Source organism: Apodemus sylvaticus, chromosome 7 (genome assembly GCF_947179515.1).
Source record: "Apodemus sylvaticus chromosome 7, mApoSyl1.1, whole genome shotgun sequence".
Classification (NCBI taxonomy): domain Eukaryota; kingdom Metazoa; phylum Chordata; class Mammalia; order Rodentia; family Muridae; genus Apodemus; species Apodemus sylvaticus.
This window is the reverse complement of record NC_067478.1, coordinates 107,745,992-107,767,559: the sequence shown is the minus strand read 5'-3', so window position 1 is coordinate 107,767,559 and position 21,568 is coordinate 107,745,992. Positions and strand designations below refer to the sequence as shown.

Genomic DNA, 21,568 nt, shown 5'->3' with positions numbered 1-21,568 from the left:
TTTTGTTTAAAAAGACATCTGGCTGGGGTGTCTTTCTCTTGTCATAGTGAGGTTTCTTACATCCCTACCATTTCACCAAGCCTGGGCTGATATGTCACATCTGAATGCTTTCTGCTGGCATTCAAATCAGAAGCCTGGGCCAGATGGTTGGCTGCAGATCTGTTCTTTCAGAGGTCACTGACAGCTCTGGGTCAAAGTATCTAACATTTCACCCTGCCACTGTTACCCTGCAGAGTTTGTTTAGCCAAATACTCCTGCTTCAGGTATCCATTGTAATGCACCAGGCTCTTTAATCTTTAACTAAATTATCATCATTTCAGGATGTGATCCAAAAAATAAACTGTTTTGGAAAGCTGCCTGCACTTCCCAGTATCATGTCCTTCCTTTTTTTAGTGATTAGATTTAATACTTAACAGAAACGTGCCCTTATTTTCTCAGAGAGCTAAATTTGCAAAGGGCAGGAGATGTCCAAATCTTTGTGAACACACAGGAGGCAAGTCCTCTTCCAGTGACACATGGTTCTCAGGCATTACTGGATGAAGGAGGTCTCTCTGAGTAGTGGAAAGGCCTTAAAGTAGAATTGAGCTAGAACCAATTTTATTCCCTGTCTGAGAATTTCAGGAGCCTTGATTATGTAGGACAAGCCTCACAGAGAAGGCGCTAGCGTGCCTCGCTCATGCGGCCCTAAACAGCTTCACTTAACAAAACCAGAGCTTGGTAGTCGCTCAGATACCAGAAAAAACAGACTGGCTCATTGTGAGCCCTTCCTTCTGCCCGCCCAGTCCTCAAGCCCCGCCCTCGACTCCGCCCCACCAGACCCACCGATGGTCCCGCCCCCTGGCGCTCGCTTCCCGCCCCTACGTGACGCGAGGAGGCGGGAGGAGGAGTTGGCGGGGAGGAGGCGTGGCTGTGCCAGTGAAGGCGCGGGCGGGCGGCGCGACCCGACTTCAGCTGTGACATCCACGGAGAGCGGTGGTGGTGGCGCGCGGCGCGGGGTTCAGGACGCGCTCCGCTGTCTCTTGCAGCCGAGTTAGGCGCCGGGCTTTGCGGGGATCGACGCAGCTGCGACGCCGCTAATCCTGGTGCTGCATCGAGGGCGGAATTTCGCCGCTGCTACTGGCGCTCAAAAGCAATCCTGCCTGCCCCGGGAAAGCTGCACTGAGAGTTTCCCTGGGAGAAAGAGCCGGGGCGCGCGCATAGAGCCACAGGGGACCGGGAACCGACCCGGCGGAGCGTCGGAGGAGAGGTGGGACACTGGGATCTGAGGGCTGGGGGTGGGTCCCTGAACCTCTGCACTGTGTCTGCGCCTGCACTCTCAGCGTAGTTACCAAGTTACAGTGCTCTGAGCGCAGTAGGGGCTTCGTCTTGTCTGTCTGCAGGAGCCCCGTTGTGGGGGGTATTCGAAGTGAGGTGGTGGCTCCAGCGTTGAGGCTCGTGGAGATAGCTCTGTTCCCTTTTTAGATCCAGGGTGATAAATTACCCGAGGAAACCCCACAAAGGTCAGCCTTTCTGTGTCTACGTTTTCAGAAGTTGACTTGACCCCCTCGCTAGTTATGAACTTCCAACACCGTGGGAGTGCAAAGAGTTGATTGATTAATTTCAATCAATTTCCATGTTAATTTCTAGGCGGCCCAGCAAAAGGTAATTTTGAACACTAGCCATGGAAGATTTGATGTTTGTCTGCAGTAACTTCCTAGACCCGTAAGTCCTGCAACTTCCAGTTCTTTTGTGCCTATAAAGGCTCCCGGGTTTCTTCTCTATCCAGAGTTGTACCGTGGTGGTTGGCCATGGGGAGCACCCTGGGCTGCCATCGCTCTATCCCCAGAGACCCCTCGGATCTGTCACATAACCGCAAGTTCAGCGCTGCCTGCAATTTCAGCAACATCCTGGTGAATCAGGAGCGGCTAAATATCAACACTGCCACCGAGGAGGAACTGATGACCCTGCCTGGGGTGACACGTGCAGTGGCCCGAAGCATCGTGGAATACCGAGAATATATCGGCGGCTTCAAAAAGGTGGAAGATCTAGCTCTTGTCAGTGGCGTGGGGGCCACCAAACTGGAACAGGTCAAGTTTGAGATCTGTGTGAGCAGCAAGGGTAACTCTGCACAGCACTCTCCCAGTTCCCTGAGGCGGGATCTGCTGACTGAGCAGCAGCCACATCACCTGGCCACCACTGTGCCCCTCACACCACGAGTCAACATCAACACGGCCACCCTTGCTCAGCTCATGAGCATCCGGGGCCTCAGCGAGAAGATGGCCATCAGCATCGTGGACTACCGCCGGGAACATGGTCCTTTTCGAAGTGTGGAGGACTTGGTAAGAATGGACGGAATCAATGCAGCCTTCCTGGACAGAATAAGACACCAGGTGTTCGCAGAGAGGTCCAGGCCCCCATCTACTCACACTAATGGGGGTCTTACCTTCACTGCCAAGCCTCATCCCAGTCCCACATCTCTGAGTCTGCAGAGTGAGGACTTGGACCTGCCACCAGGGGGGCCCACGCAGATTATCTCCATGAGGCCCTCCGTGGAGGTCTTTGGAGGTATGAGGGATGGGCGACCTGTGTTTCGGTTGGCCACGTGGAACTTACAGGGCTGCTCTGTGGAGAAGGCCAATAACCCGGGGGTCCGAGAGGTGGTGTGTATGACGCTTCTGGAAAACAGGTGAGCACAGCAACCACAGCGCAAATTCACAAATGAGTGAATCCTTTGGGGTAAGGGAGAGGAAAGAACGCTTAATCCGTGTTCCCGAGGTTCCAGAGCTGATTGCTGAGTGATGGTCCCCTCCTTAGCAGAGGCTGTGTAGAGTGGGTTCTGCTTTGGAGAAGGTCTTTGGTTTACAGGGTTTTTCAGAGTTTGAACTGACATGGGGACTCAGTGTGGGAACTGGGGCATAGTCTTACATGTAAAAAAAAAAAACAAACCTGAGTTTTTTTTTGTTTTTTTCTTCTTCTGAGACAGGGTTTCCCTGTGTAACACTGGCTGTCCTAGAATTAGCTCTGTAGACAGGGTTCGCCATGAATTTAGGGTTCCACCTGTCCCTGGGATTAATGGCATGTACTACCACCACTCTGATAAAAAAAAAAAACTGAGGTTTTTTTTTTTTTAAGGTTACATTAATGGTAATTAATTAAAAGTTAAAGTCATGTTTTCCCATCAGATACACCTATTTGCGTGGACAAAAACCATATTATTTGCAAACATATGCACTGTATTTGCCAGGGAACTGTGAACAAAGCTTGTAGCACTCTTTTTCCTTGTTGAACCTGAACTTGGTGGTTAGCATGCTCCTCCTCCTGTCCCATAACTAGAAAAGGCCAGTTTGGGTGTGGATACTGGGTAGATTGTTCTTTCGGAACTAAAGGAGAAAGGCCTGGCAGGTCTGTCCAGTGGGAGAGGATGTTTCAAATCGTCACAAAATTACTGTCTGTAGGAACTAACTTGCACAGCAGAACATTTGTAACATAGTATACAGTGTAATGTTAGCTCCTTACTGTGTCAGAAATTCTCAGATCCTGATCTCCAGGGATGGGGCACAGTCAGTGCTGTTGGTTCCTTGCTGCCCTCCCTTGAGGAGGCTGGTCTGCTTGGCAGGGTGGTGTCTTGGTGTCTGGAAGTGTGAAGCGAGCTCTCAGTGCGGAATCAGTGGATTGTAGCAGCAGGTCATCGGACAGATTAGTGAGAAGAAAAGCAGGTCACAACATTTCCTTGGCATTGTCCCATGGCACATTCTTATCTCCGAGGAGAGAGGGGGCCTGCGGGATGGATCAGGGACCAGGAGATCACTGAGTCCTCTTCTTCCTGCTGTGTTGTGCTGTCTGTCACCCCAACTCAGTCATTCTGCAAACTCACCTTGTTCACAGTGATGGGAGACTTGCATCAGGACTGGCTTGATAATAGTGCCTCTTAATCGTTGTGCTGCTATTGGGGGACTCAGCCAGCAGCATGGTTGCCTGATTCCCAGCAGGGGTTTTCTTAAGGCCCAGTGTAGTAAAGAGGGGGTGAATCTGGATCTGAAGTAGGGACGACAGCAATGGTCTGTTCTTGTCCATTCATTTCATCAGCGCGGCCCTGGACTACTACCATCAGCCACTGCCTAAGAAGCCCTGGGTGCCAGCCAGGTTGTCCCACCCCTCCAGTTGTTTCTGCTGTGCTCTAGAGATGAGGAGCTCGGTGCTCTGTGCTGGGCCATCTCTGCACTTTGGAGTGTCTTTTTAAAGACCCTCCCCCCTTATTGGCATTCCTGGTGTGACTTTGTGTCGAGCTTTTCCATTACATAGTCCCCTTTTCTGATTGATTTAAATTCATCTCTGAATTTATTTGTCCCTATAGCATCCAGACTGGCCAGGAATTAAGGGCCTTATTACTTTCTAGGACGTACGAATGAGGAGAGGGGAAGCTGGGAGGGTGAGACTGGACATGGGGCCAGTTGTCCCAGCGATTCAGAAGCTATTCAGGCAGCTGACCTGGCTCTGAATGAAAAGGATGGAACCGCCAGGGGCTGTGTGGAGAGGAGCAGTAACAATCCTTGTTCAGTGTGGGGGTCCTTGGGGTTTTGTCCTGTTTTGTTCTTTCGATTTCTTGGAAGAATATTGAAGGCGTGTAACTGCTGACTTCAGGCAAGTTCACCCAAACCCGATGAAGAATAGAAGGGGGGTGGGGATTACACTAAGCAGTGGGAAGGTGGCCTCTACCCCCATTGGGTTGTCTCACTAGGCTACATATATGCCTTATGAATTGGTGACTCCTTTGGCCGGATCACACACAATTCAGTCACTATTCTGAGGAATCCTAGCACATGGTTAGTGTCTGGTAAAACCTAAGTAATAGGCTTAAGGCCTGATCCGTGCAAAGCTGGGCTGGGAACATTTGCCTGTGTGGTTGTCCTAGGGCACCAGAAGCCGTCCCAGAGTCCCTGAGGGCAGGTGGCAGTGTCCGTGCTCCAAGAGCTGTGTGTTCACACTGATTCACAGGAATTTCACAACACCTTGGGAGTTCCCTTAGGTAATAACAGGAAGCATGTAGTGTGAGCAAGTGTGGATGCATGCATGCGGCTTTCCAGGTAGCCCTTCTTCTCACTCTGTAGATGTCCCATGGAGGAGCGCTGGGGTTCAGGGGGCGTGCCTTCGTGTTTTCTGGCAGTGTCCACATCCTTGGCTCACCCCAGTAACTCTAAGGTAGGGAATGTTTGTGTTTGTTGGGGATTCTCCATCTTTAGGTGAGGAGAATGAGCGGAAGGAGTTAAAGCACTTGCCTCTGAAATAGCTCCTTTGTGACTCAGGGGACGCGGATGGAGGCCCTGACTTTATGTATACTATGCTCCTCACAAGCGTGCTGTTTGCTTAGGCACAGCACCTGAATACTGCTTCTCCGTTTACTGCCCCACGCTGTACCAAACCAAAGCTATCTGCCACCCCCCATGCCAGTCCCAGACATTAAATCCATTAATAAGGCATTCTAAAGCAAACCCTGGGCAGTTCTGTGGAGGGAGTGGCTGTCTCGAAGATTCTTTACTGTGACTTTTGCTCATCAAGTATGCGTATTTTCTTAGAGGATAGGAATTAGAGGATATATGGGAATTAGAGTCTTTATTGCTCTCATATGCTGCTGATTTGATAGGTGGAGATGTTTTGCGTGTGAACTTTAAGGTCAGACCTCTTAGAGCTAGATAATTATAGTCACCAGGAACCTTCGGGGACACCATGCTGTGGCATGTGTCCACACACATGATGTGACGGCTTCATCTGATTCATTTGCCAAACCTTGGTCTTAGGCAATGTTCTTCCTTCTTCAGTATTACGGGGCAGGAATGAAAAAGGCATGCTTCTCCTGAATATCCTTGCAAAATGCTGGACAGCCTGAGCAATGATCCTTTGGTGTTCGTTTATTGCTGAGTGAGCATTCTGTCTTCCAGTGTCCCTTTGGTTTCTGATGATAAAGGCAGGGAGAGATGATAGAGCATCTCCAAAAGAAGCAGAGAGATTCAACCATCCCAGGTGCCTGGTTTCCTCCTATTCTATATCCAAAGGAAACTCCAGTGTCAAAGTAGTTAGCTTTTTAATGGTTTTAATCGTATTTCTTTCTGAGTCTTTACTGGCAAATCATACGTAGATTAATGCCTGGCAACGTGTACAGTTCTGAAAAAAGAAAAAACCCACCACCGACAGATTTTCGTCTGTCAGACTTGATTAGTGGGATCAACATAGATAGAATTCATCTTGTCATTCAATTCAGCCCTTGAAAAATATGTATTGAATGTACACTTCCTGTGCACCACATGTCCAAACACACGTCAGGGATCAGCTTGGATCACCTCCATGACAGAATTAACTACATGCCAGTCAGTGTGTATGGCTCAGTAGCAGAACAGTTTGGTTACCCCAGAGTTTTTTTCCCCCCCTGGCTCATGTTTAGGAATTAAAGAGTAGGTAGATGAATTAAATATAATATCCAGGCAGGATAAACCACTCAGCAATCCTCTTAAAGATGACATCTCTTTTCATAGCTGTGGAAACAGGCTCAGAGGCTTGAGGTAAAACCCCACTGGCCTTTAGCAATATAGATGCTGGAAGCAGGATTTGAAGCTATGCATTTGTCTGATATCAAAACCAGGACTTGGTACATATTTTTACCAAATTCAGTATGCCCTTCCACATCCTATTTCTGAACCTCACTGGCCCACAGTCTTGGTGTCAATCGTCAGGGCCTTGTAAGAAGGGTGGCTTCACCCAAATCCCTGAAACTATCTCAGACCCTGAAGGCCCCCATGCCTTTCCTGTTTTTGTTCCTCCAAAGGCTAGGGTGGTAGCCAGATATCTGGAGCAAACTCAGAGGACGTCAAGGCCTCTCTGCTTGGCCCTAACTTTGAGTCTGAGACCTTGGGCTCCACTCCAAGGTGGAGTTCCGGTTTGCAGAGCCAAGGAATTCTGGGTCATTTCCAGACAGAAAGGTGGTCGGCACGAAGACTGTTGTGGCTTTGTAAGAGAAGGCGTGGGTGAGTAAAGGGAGGTCTTTCCCTCAGAAGGAAAGGGGTTATGTTTGTTTTTCAAAGAGGTTGAGTTTCTTTGGGGGTCTAATGTCAAGGTCCTGTGGAGGTTTGATACTGTTGATTTTTCCAGGTGATTAAACATTCAATCTGGCATTTCTTCTTCCTCTGGGTAGGATGCTGTTTTACACAAAGTCAGTGCTTTGATGGAACATCTGTTTTGGATAGGGAGATAAGCATGTCAGCATGTAGGGACCTAATTACAGGTGGGTGCAAAAGCTGAGGATCACGGACATGAGGCCCAGAGATGCTTGGTTCGATAAATGGAGGTCAGAGAAGGTTTCCTCCAGTTGCTGGTGGGTGGCCAGGAGCCAGGCACGGAAAATCTAAGGGTAGAGGTAAAAGCTACCGAGATGAATTCTTGCCGAGTTGTTAATGGCTGCTGGGGCTGAATGGATTGCATTCTGGGAGTTGTAAAGAGGCTGTTGTTGCTTGAGGTGTAGTGTGTGACTGCGGAGATGAAGTGGGTGGAAATGAAGAACCTACTTAGAGCTAAAAACCGAAGGGATTTGTCTGTGTCTGTGATGATGTGAGGATTAGGTAGCGACTTGTTTGAAACTCTGACATTCCTAGAAGACAGGCTCAGAGGCATTTCAGAAGTCTTGGGGCCAACTGGCATGCTTCTGTAGTGTGTGAACATGCACACAACCCTCTGACCTCACCGCTCCTCCCTGTGCATGCTGTATTCTGGACAAGGAGTATGGTTGTGGGTACCCAGAGCAGCTTGAGGATGCAGCCTGTACTCTATTAGCATCAAAGTGCTTAGGAATCGTAGGTCACTTTTCATCCGAAGATGTTTGCATTAGTTTGGTTCCTTGTTGATTGAGCACCTACTCTGTGCTTATTCCTCAGTGAGGTCATTGGTATAGACACCTGCCCTGTGTTGAGGAAATCTACAGTCTTGAAAGGAGATAGGAATCTGACAGGTAGTTAGCTACTGAGGCAGTGAGCAGTGTGAGGGAGGAAGTGCGTATTGCTGAGAGGCCAGAGAGCACAGCTACTTGGTACCAGTCTGCTCAGTTCCACAGGGCATATGGAAAGCTCAGCCTTAGGGGAGAGTGAGGACCGACCTTGGGAACTAGCTCACTGGGAGGGAGAGATGAGGCAGTTGTTGGGGCTGTTATATAGCAGCCCCTCTACTAGGGCTTCAAAGGTATCATACTTAGAAACAAGGTTTCTTCTAGAGTAGTCTACAAATAATTAACATGAGAAGCAACTGCCTTTATCTTTGAGCCTTTAATCCCAGCACTGGGGAAGCCAGGCAGGTGAATACTCTGAGTTCAACGCCAGCCTGGTTTACATTAATTATTAGCAAGATTTAGGATAGCTAGGCCTACTTAGAGAGACCCTGTCTTAAACAAACACAAAACCAAATGTCTTAATCCATAATTCCTTAATAATCTTTGCGCGTAGCAAATAAAACTACGTATTTCACTAAAATCCCGTTTACTCGTTACAGATATACCTGGTCTGTACAGGCAGCTACACAGGCAGCAAGGCGGGAGCCTGTCTTCCCATCAGAGAATTAAGGAGATGTTACCAAAATGCAGGGTGAAAGCCTCCTGGCCGTGCTCCATGTGATTGCACACAGGCCTTATTCTGGGTCACAGTTATTTATTGTAGTGTTGTAACTGAGCTGACTGCCACACATGTGGACCTTGGTGGCTAGGAGCCCGAGGAAGGTACCCTGAAGTAAACATGTCATAAAGAAGGGGTCTGGAGTCCTTCCAACGTCCCATATAAAGAAACCCTGTGTGTTTTGGTTTTTTTTTTTTTTTTTTTTCTTTTTCTCTGGCTATAGTTCTCTAACTGATGGTGATTTGTGCCTATTCCCAACCAGCCCTTGTTTCCTGAAGATTCTATTTTGGTCCAGGCATTACCTGATTAAGCTGTTAGGCCTGGCCTTTGATTGCGAGGCTGCCCTAAAGTCCTGAAATGGAGCACTTCACAGGGGTGGAAGGGTGGAGATGCTGCCCGGCCCTGCCTGTATCTCCTGCATCCTGTTCTTGTAGGGATCTGCAGTCTTTGCTGATTAAGCTCTGGAGGGTCGACCACATTAGTGCTTTCTCAATTCAGGCTAGAAGCATGGGATCTAAAGGGGAGGTTTAAGGTAGACTGATTTTTAAAATATTGATTCAATCAATAACTGGTTCAAAGAAAACCTCTCCTAAAGCTGCTTGTGCAAATTCAGTCAGACTTACATGTAAAAAAAACCCTTTTAAATAAATTCCGTTTTTTTCTTTTTTTAATAAAATAACCACTTTCATCATGGTGGTATCCCTAGTGTATGTTAACAGTCACTCCCCCTCCCTGCCCCCAAACAGTCCCTTTCTACAGAGTCACATCTCTAATAGCAATCTGGATTCCATGTTGAGAGGAAACATGTTTGTCTTTGTGAGTTGGCTTATTTCTTTTGCTTTCTAGTTCCATCCATTTTTTTTTCCTCCTGCAAATGACACTATTTTGCTTTCTGCTATTTTAAGTTGAAAAAAAAAAAAGTAAAACAGTGGTCTGTGGTCTGAAAGTCCCAAAGATTGGCTTTGCTGGCCTGAAGCTGTAGACTCTGTTTCCTCTTTTCGTTTCTCTGTAGGAGCCTTCACAGCTGCAGATCCTGGTGTCCTGGTGTCCTTCTGCCATTTTTTTTTCCTGTTAACACAGTGATCTCAAATCTTAAGGTCTCACTCTAAACAGCAAAGTATTTCTTGCCTGTCTCCCCACAGGGCTTGGGAGTTTTATGCCTGCTTGGTAGCAGTGCGTATGCTGAGAACAGAAACTGATAATTAACACTGGACTTGCTGTGGCTGAGGCGTGAGTCTAGCCCGTGTCACCTGTGGCCATCTTTGTCCCTGTCTAATGGACAGAAAGGGATTGCTCAGGGAAGTCTAGACCTCTGCCAGGGTCACATGGCTTTTAAGTAGTGGGATCTGAATTACAGTCACAGCAGTTGGCGAGAAAGTCCCTGTCAGTTCACTAATCCTCATTGCTGCTTTCCTCTGGATTACCCGCTGCTCTGCCACTCATGTGGACGCACGCACAGCAAAGCCGTCATGTGTGTGAGTGCATGTGTTTGTTCTGACCTTTCCTTCTCCAAAGTAGAGCAAGGATATTTGCAAAGCAAACCGGGTGTAAAATACTGTGTATTTTTTTAATGACTTTTGAGTCGTTTTATATTTATTCATCTTATCCACACCTTTCTTCTCGACAGCAGTTTCTTACATAATTTGTTTTTATAGGCTCTTTCCAAACACCCATCTTTATTTTCTTAGGAACAGGTCCTCTTTCTGTTCACACTTTTGTTCATGAGTTGGTACCATGTTTTAGGGATAGTAGTAGTAGTAGTAGTAGTAGTAGTAGTGTGCAACTAGCAATAACAGTCTAGGGGCAGATAAAGTTGGCTCCTGGCCAGCACAGGATGCCCACAGGCATGGCCGATCCCCTCACAGATGTTCAGTGTACTGTGGGCTTCCCAAGTCTGCACTAACAGAGGAAGAGGGCAGTGTGGGAGTCTCTTGAATTGAAGTTGTTGAAGCAAACAAACAAACAAACAAAACAATCCTCCTTGGTGTGTGTAAAATCACTAGTATGTGTAGATGAATATCAAAACACACAAGCCGGGAAGAGTGGCACGTGCCTGTCACTCTAGTATTTGGAAGGCAGAGGGCAAGAGAATTGTGAATTCGAGGGTAGCCTGAGCTATGAGCCCCATCTCAAGGAAAACAAAGTAAAAGAAAATCCCAATCAGATAAAAAACAAAACAAAATAAACCTTGGTACCTGTGCTGGAGTTCATCCAGAGAATGTTGCAGGGTCTGGAGAGAGCTGGCTCCTAGCAGTGACAGAAGGGTCAGCGCCCATCATGTTCCCTCCAAGGGTGACTCAAAAGAGGTGGCTAGTTAATAAACTCACAAGTGGATCGATCTAGTGTACCAGTTCTCCCTAAAGTCTTCATCTCAGCTCTTAGAAAGGTAAGTAACAATGGACTTTCATTTTGTTTTTATTTTTCCTTGACCTAGGACATGTATAGGTTAATAGACTTTAAAGCAGTGGGTCTCAACCTGTGGGTCTCAAGTCCCCAGAGGATGAACAACCCTTTCACAGGGGCCACAGATCAGATATCAGATATCTGGCATATCAGATATTTACATTACGATTCATAGCAGTAGCAAGATTACAGTTATGAAGTAGCAATTAAATCATTTTATGATTGGGAGGTTTGTAAAGGGGGTCACAGCATCAAGAATGTTGAACCACTGTTTTAAAATTTTCTGTTTATGTAACCTGTGAATTACTCTGAGTTGGGATAAGATTTTGAGCACGAAGGCTGCATTTGCTGCCTTGTAAAGCATTTTCCCAAGTTTTAAAGTTTTTACAGTCTTCTAAAATTGTTCTGAATTGAATTTTAAAGTTTATTTATTTATTTTTACTTTTTATGTAGAATATGCGTGAGATCTCCCAGTGACTGAGGGGAACATTTTAGTGTATGTGAACTGCACTGAACACAGCCAAACAGCAGGCAAAATGGCAATGAAAAATTATGGCGGTTTTGACGATTCCACATTTAATAATAAAAATATAAGCCGTTGTCAAATACTGCTAGTTTTGACAGAGAAGAGTTTTTTTTATCTTTCTAACTCTAGGGCAAACTTAACCGAAGAACATGTAAGATGATGGTTCAAAGTGTCACTTATCTATGAAAAGGAAGAACTTATTGACATGATCTGAACAAATCAAGGCACAGAAAATGTGAATGAAGAATATATCTAATAAAAAAATAAAAAATTAAAAAAAAGAAATAACCTGGGAGATGAATAGGAGGCAAGATTACAAGACCATCTTAATAGATTTTACATATAGTATATATATATTTTTTTATTAGTCTTTTGAAACAGGGTCTCAATGTATAGCCCCGGCTAGTCTAGAACTCTCTATTTAGACCTAGCTTTAAATTCAGAGATCTGCCTGCTTATATCTTTTGAATGCTGGAATTAAAGGCATGTGCCACCACACCCAGCTCTAACACAGTGTTTGTGTTTGTCAAAATCTCTGTGTTCGGCCAGGAGGACGGTGCGGTGTGGAGCCTGAGGCAGGATTATGTCCAGGAATTCTGAGCTCCATGCTGAGACCCTGTAATAGCTTAAAGCCAGCCTTTCTCCAAAAGTAAAAATCAAAAGAGAAAGAGAAGGAAGGGAAGGAAGATGGTCGAAGGGTGTCTGGGAGATGCTTTGATTGTTCATTTCTGTTGGTAGGCGTTGTATACTTAGATGTATACATTTCTTCTAAGTTGTAGAAATCCCTTCTATTCTGAAGTTTTATGCACTAGGAAGGAAAGTGACCTCTATTTTCTGTCAAGTACCTGGAATTCTGAGGAAGAAGAACAATCATTTCTGCAGATAGGGTGTGTATTAGTCAAGAAGGTTGCCTTGATAAAGTACTGTGGACCAGGCAGCCCAAAAAAACTGGCATTCATTTTCCCCCAGCTGGGGCAAGAGACTACATGAGGTGATTTAGCAGTAGTCTTTGTTTTATGTTTTCATGAGGCACAGTCTCTGCCTGGTAGCTAACCTTCATCTGCCATTGTTTTTGCATGGCCCTTCTACCTATCTGAATCCAAAGTTCCTTGTGAGGACACCAGCCATATTGGATGAGGGGATATTTCATTTTGTAGATTCTGAGGTCCTACGGGTTGGGGGCTTAACTGGTGAAATTTGAGGTCATTCAGTGTGTAAGAAGATAATGCAGGAAGAATTGACTAATGTCTCTTTCTTGGCCATTTGTGAGGAAGATGCATCTCTGAACTCTTATGCTGAGATAATTTCAGAGTTTTCAGCGCACAGCTTAAAGCTGATATCCAGTTCCTGGGGTGACCCTGGGCTGACTGCATTCTTATGAGTCACAGTAGGTCTGGCCTAGCTTGGCGCTTGCCCTTAGTTCCAGGTAATATTGATGCTTGAGCTTGCCAGAGCCTAGATACTAACTTCAGGTAGAGATTTAGTGTCTGTCTGCTGTTTAGAACGCTGTGTCCTTTAGACCTGCAGTAAGAAGATGAGTCCAGGGTGCCTGTCATAGAGCCAGTGCAAGCCAAGCCTTCTCTGACTTATTATTAAGTGCCCAGTTATGGGCTCTCATCCAGATCTCCCCCACCACAGCAGGTCCTGCACCGCGATTGCATGTGGATGCCATCCACTCCCCTAGACTTAAGGCTTTACAAGGGTAGGAGCTGGGTTCTGAATCAAGTTTTGGCATGGCAGCACTAAGAAATCCACGGCAAGAATGTGTTGGTCACATTTATTCTTTAATTTGATCCAAGTGCTATTGCAAGCATTTTTATTCAGTAACTAACTTCATTCTCACACCAGCGAGTGGTTACAGTATGTCCACCATAGGCACGAGGACTTCCTTGAAGAATGTAAGCACGCTTGCAGAAGTCACGGTTGGTGAGTAAGGAGCAGACCCTGTAATTTTATGTATTAGAGAATCTGAAAATGAGGAGAGACCACCTCAGGCCCAGGACAGGACAGTTCTGTACCCAGAGAGGCTGGAGAGACAGCACGAGTTGGGGGAAGGGATCCTGTGTCTTGGAGGGAGCTCAAGGTGGTGGTCAATCCATGGGAATGGGAATGGAAATGGCAGGTCGTCACCCAGTCTGTCACTGGGTGACTTCCTGCCATTCCCATGGATTGACCCAATTTGCTTTGAAATTGAAAGAAAATTTTCACCTCATGCAGCTCACCGCAGTAAAGTGACAGTTAGTAGTTTTTGTTCCAGTCGCAATATTTTACTATGGTCACAGGTGAGAGTTGTACCACTGCTACCCGTGGAATTCCAGAGCATGTGCGTCAGTTCATAAAGGAGCTGCATATGTATTAGCTGTCACTTCCCACTGCCCGCCCTTTCTTCTTCTGGACACTTGGCTGTTTGAACTGGATCCCTGCACTTCGCATGTTTCAAGATTCATCTATGTTTTAGCATGTGTTAGCATTCCATTTTTTTAAATTGATGGATACTAGTTTTTTTGGTTTTTTTTTGTTTTTGTTTTTGTTTTTGTTTTTTTTTTTTTGTTTGTTTGTTTTTTGTTTTTTACTTTTAGGCTCTGATGAATAATATCGACCTGAACATAGATGAAGACATTTTTATATGGAAGGTATTTTCACTGCTCTTCACTCTATCCAGAGAGTCAGGCTGCCGGGTCATAGTTAATTCTATGTTTAATTAACATCCTGAAGGACTGTTTTCTAGAGCAGCTGAATCATTTTCCATTTCTCTCAGCAGTATACGAGGGCTCTTGATTTCCAAATGCCTGTCAACACTTATATTATTGTCTTTTGGTTCTTGACCATAGCCAGCCTGTTGGCTATGGTCTAGTGTTGTCCGGGTTTGAGTTCCGTTTCTCTGCTTGCTAGTGATGCTTAGCATCTTCCCATGTGTTATTGGCTATTTACGTCTCTTTGGAGAAATACCTATATGTAGACCTTGGGTTAGGTTATTTTCGAAGTTATTGCTAAGCTGAAAAAAAAAAAGAGAGACTGTGCTGACTGTTTGTCTTCCCCTCTTTCTTGACAGTTAGTCATGGAGTCATTGCACCAGGACATAATCTGGGGTCATTTCTTTGTAATAGGAGAAGGTACTCAACATCCTACCCAAACAGAACTCCATCTGGGAAGACCTTGGCATCTTCTACTTGGCATGCTCCATGATTCTGGCAGGAGCAGTGCATCTGAGCAGGGCTTTTAGCAGAGTCCTTCAGAGGTACTGAGTGCCCTCCAACTTCACACTTAAGTTATGGGTTTTGGATAGACATTGTGTTTTGGATAGACGTTTAACGTACTTATCTGAAACTGGAATATAATGCACAGAATGCCAGGGTTTGTGGCAAGAGGTGAACTTTGAGAATCTCACTTCAGTGTCTGTAGTTCGCAGCCGCCCCACCCCCGCTCACCTCCAGGCTGGAGAAGTGTGTTGCAGGAACACCTGCTACAGGATACTGGTAAAGCCATCACACACAGATGAAATTACACACAGCGTGTTTATTTCCTGATCCCTCTGAGCCTGAGCCGTGACACGCTGAGTCATGCCCTTCACTTCAAGGGACCCTTCAATGAGCCAGCCAGCGCAGGCTCCACTTCCCCTTGCTTTTGTGTTTAATGTGACATTTCTCTGTCAGGTACCTCCTAACCATTTGCAGTGTAAAGAGGAACTTAAATGTACTTAGACAGAGCGCTGGGAATTATGAAACTGGTAATTCACAAAAGAACCTTCCGAGTTCTGAAGATTTACAGCTGGGGACTGGCTCTGAAGGCCTTGTACTCAGAAACAGTCACCTCATGCTCTGCAGGTGCCATGTGTACCCAGTTCCCACTTCCATCTTCCATGAGGTCTGTCTTAGCGTTTACTTGTCTTGTTATCACAGTGATCTCCCTAAATATACATCCTTTCTGCATTAGCTGGCTCCTATAGTGGGAACTGGACACCTTAAACTGGTGATTTATTTGAGTACAAATCTGTTTTGCTCGTGGCCCTAGATGCTGGGAGGTGCCCAAGAACAGAGTGAGGACCTCGGGGCTGCGTCATCCCCACAGTGGAACACTGACAGGCAGGAGACTGGAGAGGGCCACACTTGCTTTTGAAGAGATGGCTCAGGGGTCAGGAGCTTGTTTTCTCAAACTTACTGTTAAGCTGGGGGCAAAGAAAGATGATGTTTTTCTTCCCTTCTTTCTTGTTACTTAGTCAAGGAGTCATTGCACCTGGACATAGTTTGGAATACTTTCTTTGTGGCTGAAAAAAGTGCTCAACTTCCAGCCAAATCGAATTTCCGGTCTGAGGAACTGCAGGGGACCTGAGTGTGACTCCTCACATCAGCTAGCCCGTAACTGGAGCCCTAGAGGGCCCAACAACTAACACAGTCACACATACACATTAAAAAACAAAACAAAACAAAACTGCTCTTCTGATAGCCAAAGCGCTCCCACGGTAAGGGGTAGTCCATTGTGGGGACAAAGCTTTCTGTTCTAATCACCTGTCATTTGACCCAACACCTTTCACTGAGTGGGAAGTGTATGACCTTGGGGAATTCGTGCAAACCAGCACCATTTTATTTGTAATTCAAGACTGATTTTCTAAAGGCCTCCTTAGTGGAAACAAAGGCCAGTTGATCAGAACTTGGAAGTTCTCTCTTACCTAGTTGGAGGCCTCAGTTCTGACTAGTTCCAGTTTCTCTCGTAATGCTGATCTGATCTCATTCACTATACTTAATTTTATCCTTCCCCGTGCTTTACATAGTTCAAAATTTTAATTTCGTGTGGATTTGTGTGGTGTAGGTATGTGCACATAATTGCCTGTGGAAGCCAGGGATGGATATTGGAATGTTTCCTTGTTTGCTCACTACCTTTGTCTGTTCAGACAAGGTCTCTCACCTAAATTGAACCTCAATGATTCTGCTAGGCTAGCTGCCCAGGGAGCTTCAGGGGTTGGCCTGTCTCTGCTCCTCCTCTCAGTACTGTGGTTACAGGTGTGTACCACCGGGCTCAGCTTGTATATGGGTGGGTGGGTGTTGAACTCTTGTCTGCCTGGCAGGAACTTTGCGACATAGCTGTCTTTCCAGCCTCTCATGCTTATATCTTTAAGGAATAAATTGGTTTTTTTTTTTTTTTTTTTTTTTTTTTTTTTTTGTACTCTAAAGCTTAGATTTTCTAGGTATATTTTTGTGTGAGTAGATACCCAGATACTAACGGACCTAGCAGAAAAGCCAAAATGTATGCTGCTGGCATAAAAGTAAACAGACCAAAAAGAGTGAGTCTAAATTACAAATACTTAAATTTTAACCCAATTTCATTTGTGCAAAATAAATCTAGCAGGAAGTCAGACTTTATTACAGGTCAAACTTGAGATCAGCAACCTTGAAATCATCTTTCATGGTTCAAATAGGATCAGTTAATGGAGTCTTACTTTTATAAGCCTGGTTTGCATCTCATGTGTCCCTAGGTTTGTTATGTGTCTGACCACAGACATATGTTTGTATATGTCTCCACCCACAGAGTGTCTGGCTATGTGGCAGCTATAAATATAATCCATCTTTAAAAATAGATCTTTATCTTTAGTGCTAATTACGTCTCAGCTTCCTTCATGTTGTCAAGGAATGTGTGTACTTGGGAGAACCCGTGTACCACTGGCCTTCTGACTAGTTGTTTGCGAGCTCTCTCCTGCAGTTTGTTTTAGACAAGGCCAATGGCATGGGGCGTCTGATTTACTATCAGTGCAACAAATGGAAACAGACTGTTTCTTGCTGTCCAGTGGCTTGGTGGCTGCAGGAGTTGGAGCCACGAACCCTGACCTTGTTTTTATTTTTATTTTTACTTTTCATAGTTCAAGGCCGGGCTGCAGCACAGTTTTCTGGGGTTTTTTTGTTTGTTTGTTTGTTTGTTTGTTTTTGTTTGTTTTGGTTTTTTTGGGTTTTTTTGCACTTCATTTTTTGTATGAAATTTTCAAAAACATGAAAGATGCTTAGGCTCACGCTCTTGAGGTCATGGTGCCGCCTACCTTTGTGCTGGTCTCTTCAATTCCTTCAGAACTTGAGAAATCACCTTCCTTATGTTTCTTCTTGATGGACAGCAGTGCTCACCACCCACTGATGAAGCTGTCAGTGGAGGCTCCTTTGCCCAGCACTGTGTATCCCTGCTGATCTTAGATCAGAGGACAGTGGCACCTATCCAAAAGCATAGGGACTATGAAGAGCTCCTTCTGGCTGTGGGGACAGTTGCCTCAGGATCAAAGTCTTGGGCAGGTAGCAGACACTGTGGCTGGTGGCAGGGAGTGATGGTGCCCAGGGCTGCTGCCTGTAGAACTGCTCGAAGGGGCCTGTGCAGTGGTGCCTGCTCTTTCAACCAGACAGTGCTGTTTACTGTTTTCCTGCAGCTATGACTCTTGGTGGATGTTCCCTGACTCTCAGGCCCCAGACAATGCATTTATTTATTTACAGGTATTAGGGACAGAACCCCAGGGAGGGTCTTGCTCATGCCAGATAAGCACTCTACCTCAAAGCTGTAGCTCTAGATCCTGAGAGTACTTTAAAAACACCTTTTGCTCAAGGACAACTTTCCTTAAATGAAATCTTCCATGGCAGCAGTTTTCAACCTGTGGGCTGAGTCCCCTTTGGGGGATCAAATGATCCTATTACAGAGGTCACATATCAGATTTCCTGCATATCAGATGTTTATATTACAATTCACAACAGTAGCAAAGTTATAGTTAGGAAGTAGCAACAAAAATAATTTTATCATGAGGTCACCACAACATGAGGAATTGATTAAAGGGTCACAGCATTAGGAAGGTTGAGAACCAGGGTCTTATGGGCAAGCACAACATGCCACTCTGGTAAAAGATGAATTGTTCTGGGCTAGAGTTCAAGTGGGGCTGGGAGGCACACTGTGCAGAGAAGCCCAGGCAAAGGCCTGTGTAGACATTTTTTATCATCTGGTTCAATGTCAGTCTGTCCCCCACCCCCACTCCTGTTGCTAGGCTCTGTTCGCTGCCAACAACCCAGGGATGATCATGGGACCGTTTGCTGCTGGTTCATCAGTTTGTTTTCAGGCCCTTCTGAGGGCTATTAATGTCCTCCATGTTGGCCTTTGTAAGATGATCGCTGTCCCAAGCACAAATGCTTGTATGCTTTCTCTTGTGCAGACCCTGAGCAGGTGGGCCACCTGCACCGGAGGTTACAGTCTTCCTTAAAATACAGTTCCATTGTCAAGGTTTGATTGTTTGTTTTTTCTTAAATACTAATAACACTGAACTAAACGATTGGGGCTTCGATAGCCTCTGAGGGAAGAGGGCTGAGCATTTATGTCTCTCCGCCTCAGTTCTATCACCTTTGCTTTTTCAAAAGTTTTACTTTCCATATTGAGGTGATTGTAGAGTCACAGTCTATTGATATTTTTGGAAGCTCATTGTTCATGGTGGGACTTGCTTGTGTTTTATAAGATATTTGATGAATCCTTGGTCTTTACTTACTAGATACCACAAGAGCCTGCCTTCTCTATAAGTGAAAACCAACGTCTCTAGAAATCTCCAAATGAATGTCCCCTAGGGACACGCCCAAGCTTTAGAAGCACTTTAAAGTCACAAGGAGTGGCATGGGGACTCTACCATTGCCAGAATAATTTTCCCTGACTATAGGAGAAGTTAAGGCAGTCAGCAGGCAAAAGGAGAAACCCAGTGCAGAGGTTATAGACTTGGGGCCTCAACTGGCTGGGGGGAGGGTGTGTGGAGGGGAATGCCAGAGGAGATGTACTGAAAAGAGGTGACTGCTGTATCTCTGTGACCTTGACGAGAACTCGTGGACAGCCTTTTGCAGGGAGATCCAGGAGGCAAGGGCAGTAGACTCCTGTGTTTTTGAGATTTAGGTTTGTGACAAATTTGGAGCTAGAGAATGGGCAGAATGAAGGCAGGAATAAGGCAAGGCCCAGAGGACTCTCAGCTATCCCTGGCCCTCACTGGTAGTTACTGAGTAGAGAAGGAACTAAGAACTACTGGTCTACCTCACTGGTGAAGAGGCTGGGCTTGAGAAGGGGTGTGGGAAGGCAGGGGAACTATGCAAAGGCCTGAGGAGGTAACTGCCTCCTAGGAGAAGTGATGTAAGGCCTTGCAGGTTTGTGGGAGGAAGTGTAAAATCACATGGAAGATAGCGGGTATTTGAGGAAAAGCCTTTATAAAGCTAATCTTCTCCCTCTGGGAAAGGGCCAGAGTTTGGAAGAAGGGCAGAGTTTCTTATCTCTGTACTGCCTCTTAAAGTAGGAAAAATTGTCTGAGCAAAATTACCTCAGTTCAGATGCTGAGCCATCTCTTTTGTAGTTGTTAACAGCAGAGTATTTATAGTGTTTTAAACACTAAAGACTTCGTGTTTGTAAACCTCTGTGGGGATTATAAAAAACAGAAGTGTATTTAGGATAGCGTTTTCATTGACTTGTGTGTAGAGGAACATCTAAAATTTAAGATTCTATATTTGACATTGGATCATGTTAATTTGATATGTTTTATTCTTATTGTGAATATGATTCTTTTTATTAACTTTTATTAACTTAATTTTTCAATACAATATATGAGTTCCACAATAGATATTGAAAATTGCCAGCTGGGTGGTGGTGGCACACACCTGTAATCCCAGCACTCCAGGAGGCAGAGACAGGCGGATTTTTGAGTTCAAGGCCAGCCTGGTCTACAGAGTGAGTTCCAGGGCAGCTAGTGCTATAAAGAAAAACCCTGTCTTGACAAAACCAAATCCAAAAAACCAAAAAACCAAAAAAAAAAAAAAAAAAAAAAAACAAAAAAAAAAAAACAAAACAAAACAACCCAAAAAAAGAAAAGAAAATTGCCTCATTTAAATGAATTTATTTTAAAACACAATTTATTTCATGGTTTTGAAATCCATAGTTCTGTTTTTAGTCCATCCATAACAGATAGATACAGACAACCTTTTGCCATGTCACACTAAATGAAACAACTCTTCTGACTTATCATTCATTTTGGTTTTGGAGGAAATTTTGATTTCTATTGATTTGACTAATATAATATGCATTTACTAGGTTCAATTGTTTTTAAAAATATAAATATATACTATAAATGTATTATATATACATATATATATATATAAAACTTTATGAACACACAAACCATATATCTGTCATTATTAAAATCTCAAGCAAAGTTAAATGAGAAGATTTTAAATTTGTTTTCTTTTTTTGATTATTTAAATTTCTTTTTTTTGCAGTTTCTTTTTTTATTATTATTATTTTCTATATTCTTTGTTTACATTCCAAATGATTTTCCCTTTCCCGGTTCCCTTCTCCTCATAAGTCCCGTAATATCAAACCATTCCCAAGAAGAAGGAAGGAGATGGCCCTGGTCCTGGAAAGGCTTGATGCAGGAGATTGCCAGGACAGAAAAGTGGGAGTGGGTTGATTGGAGAACGGGCAGAGTAAATATGATTCTAACTAAATCTCTAATATCAAAATAACCAGATGTATCATTGTCAGTGAGGAAAAGGCTAGGAGGGAAATGGCGTATGGTACGATATTGTAGATGCTGTCTGGCCCAGACTTAGGCACTCTTAGGTACTTTAGATGTCTTAGAAACAAAAGTTCGAACATGATTTAATGTACTTTGACTTAAATTGTTATTGCAATATAAAAATATTTTATATAAAGAAAGTGTGTAGGAAATGGGGGTAGGACTGAAAATGGGTCAGCCACGTATGGTCATGAGGAAGTTTAGGGGAGCGTGGTAAAGATCACACCACTGTCACCTGTGCATTGCAGAGGTGGGGGTCACTGCTATGTAAAGTTATTGCTGCCTGCTTTAATGGTGTCTAACACAAGTTGGCAGCTCTCAGGTCTCCTTGTTTGACTAGACTTTTCAATGGGTGCTGAGTGTAAAATAAGTTGTTTTAGTCCCCAGGGCTCATCTTTAGGAAAACAAGATGTGATTGTGCCAACTCATGGAATTAATTGTAAAGCATTTGGCACATTCGGGGTT

At 44.8% G+C, this 21,568-nt stretch overlaps 1 protein-coding gene across 1 annotated transcript in view; it reads left to right on the top strand.

Moving 5' to 3' along the window:
* Window positions 1-929: 929 nt before the first annotated feature.
* Window positions 930-21,568, top strand: part of Eepd1 (endonuclease/exonuclease/phosphatase family domain containing 1) — a 110,642-nt gene continuing 90,003 nt past the window's right edge. Inside the window, exons 1-2 of the mRNA XM_052188790.1 lie at window positions 930-1,246; window positions 1,627-2,665. Of these exons, the coding sequence (XP_052044750.1) occupies window positions 1,788-2,665 (878 nt within the window). The 5' untranslated portion in view covers window positions 930-1,246; window positions 1,627-1,787. The remainder of the gene's footprint in view (window positions 1,247-1,626; window positions 2,666-21,568) is intronic.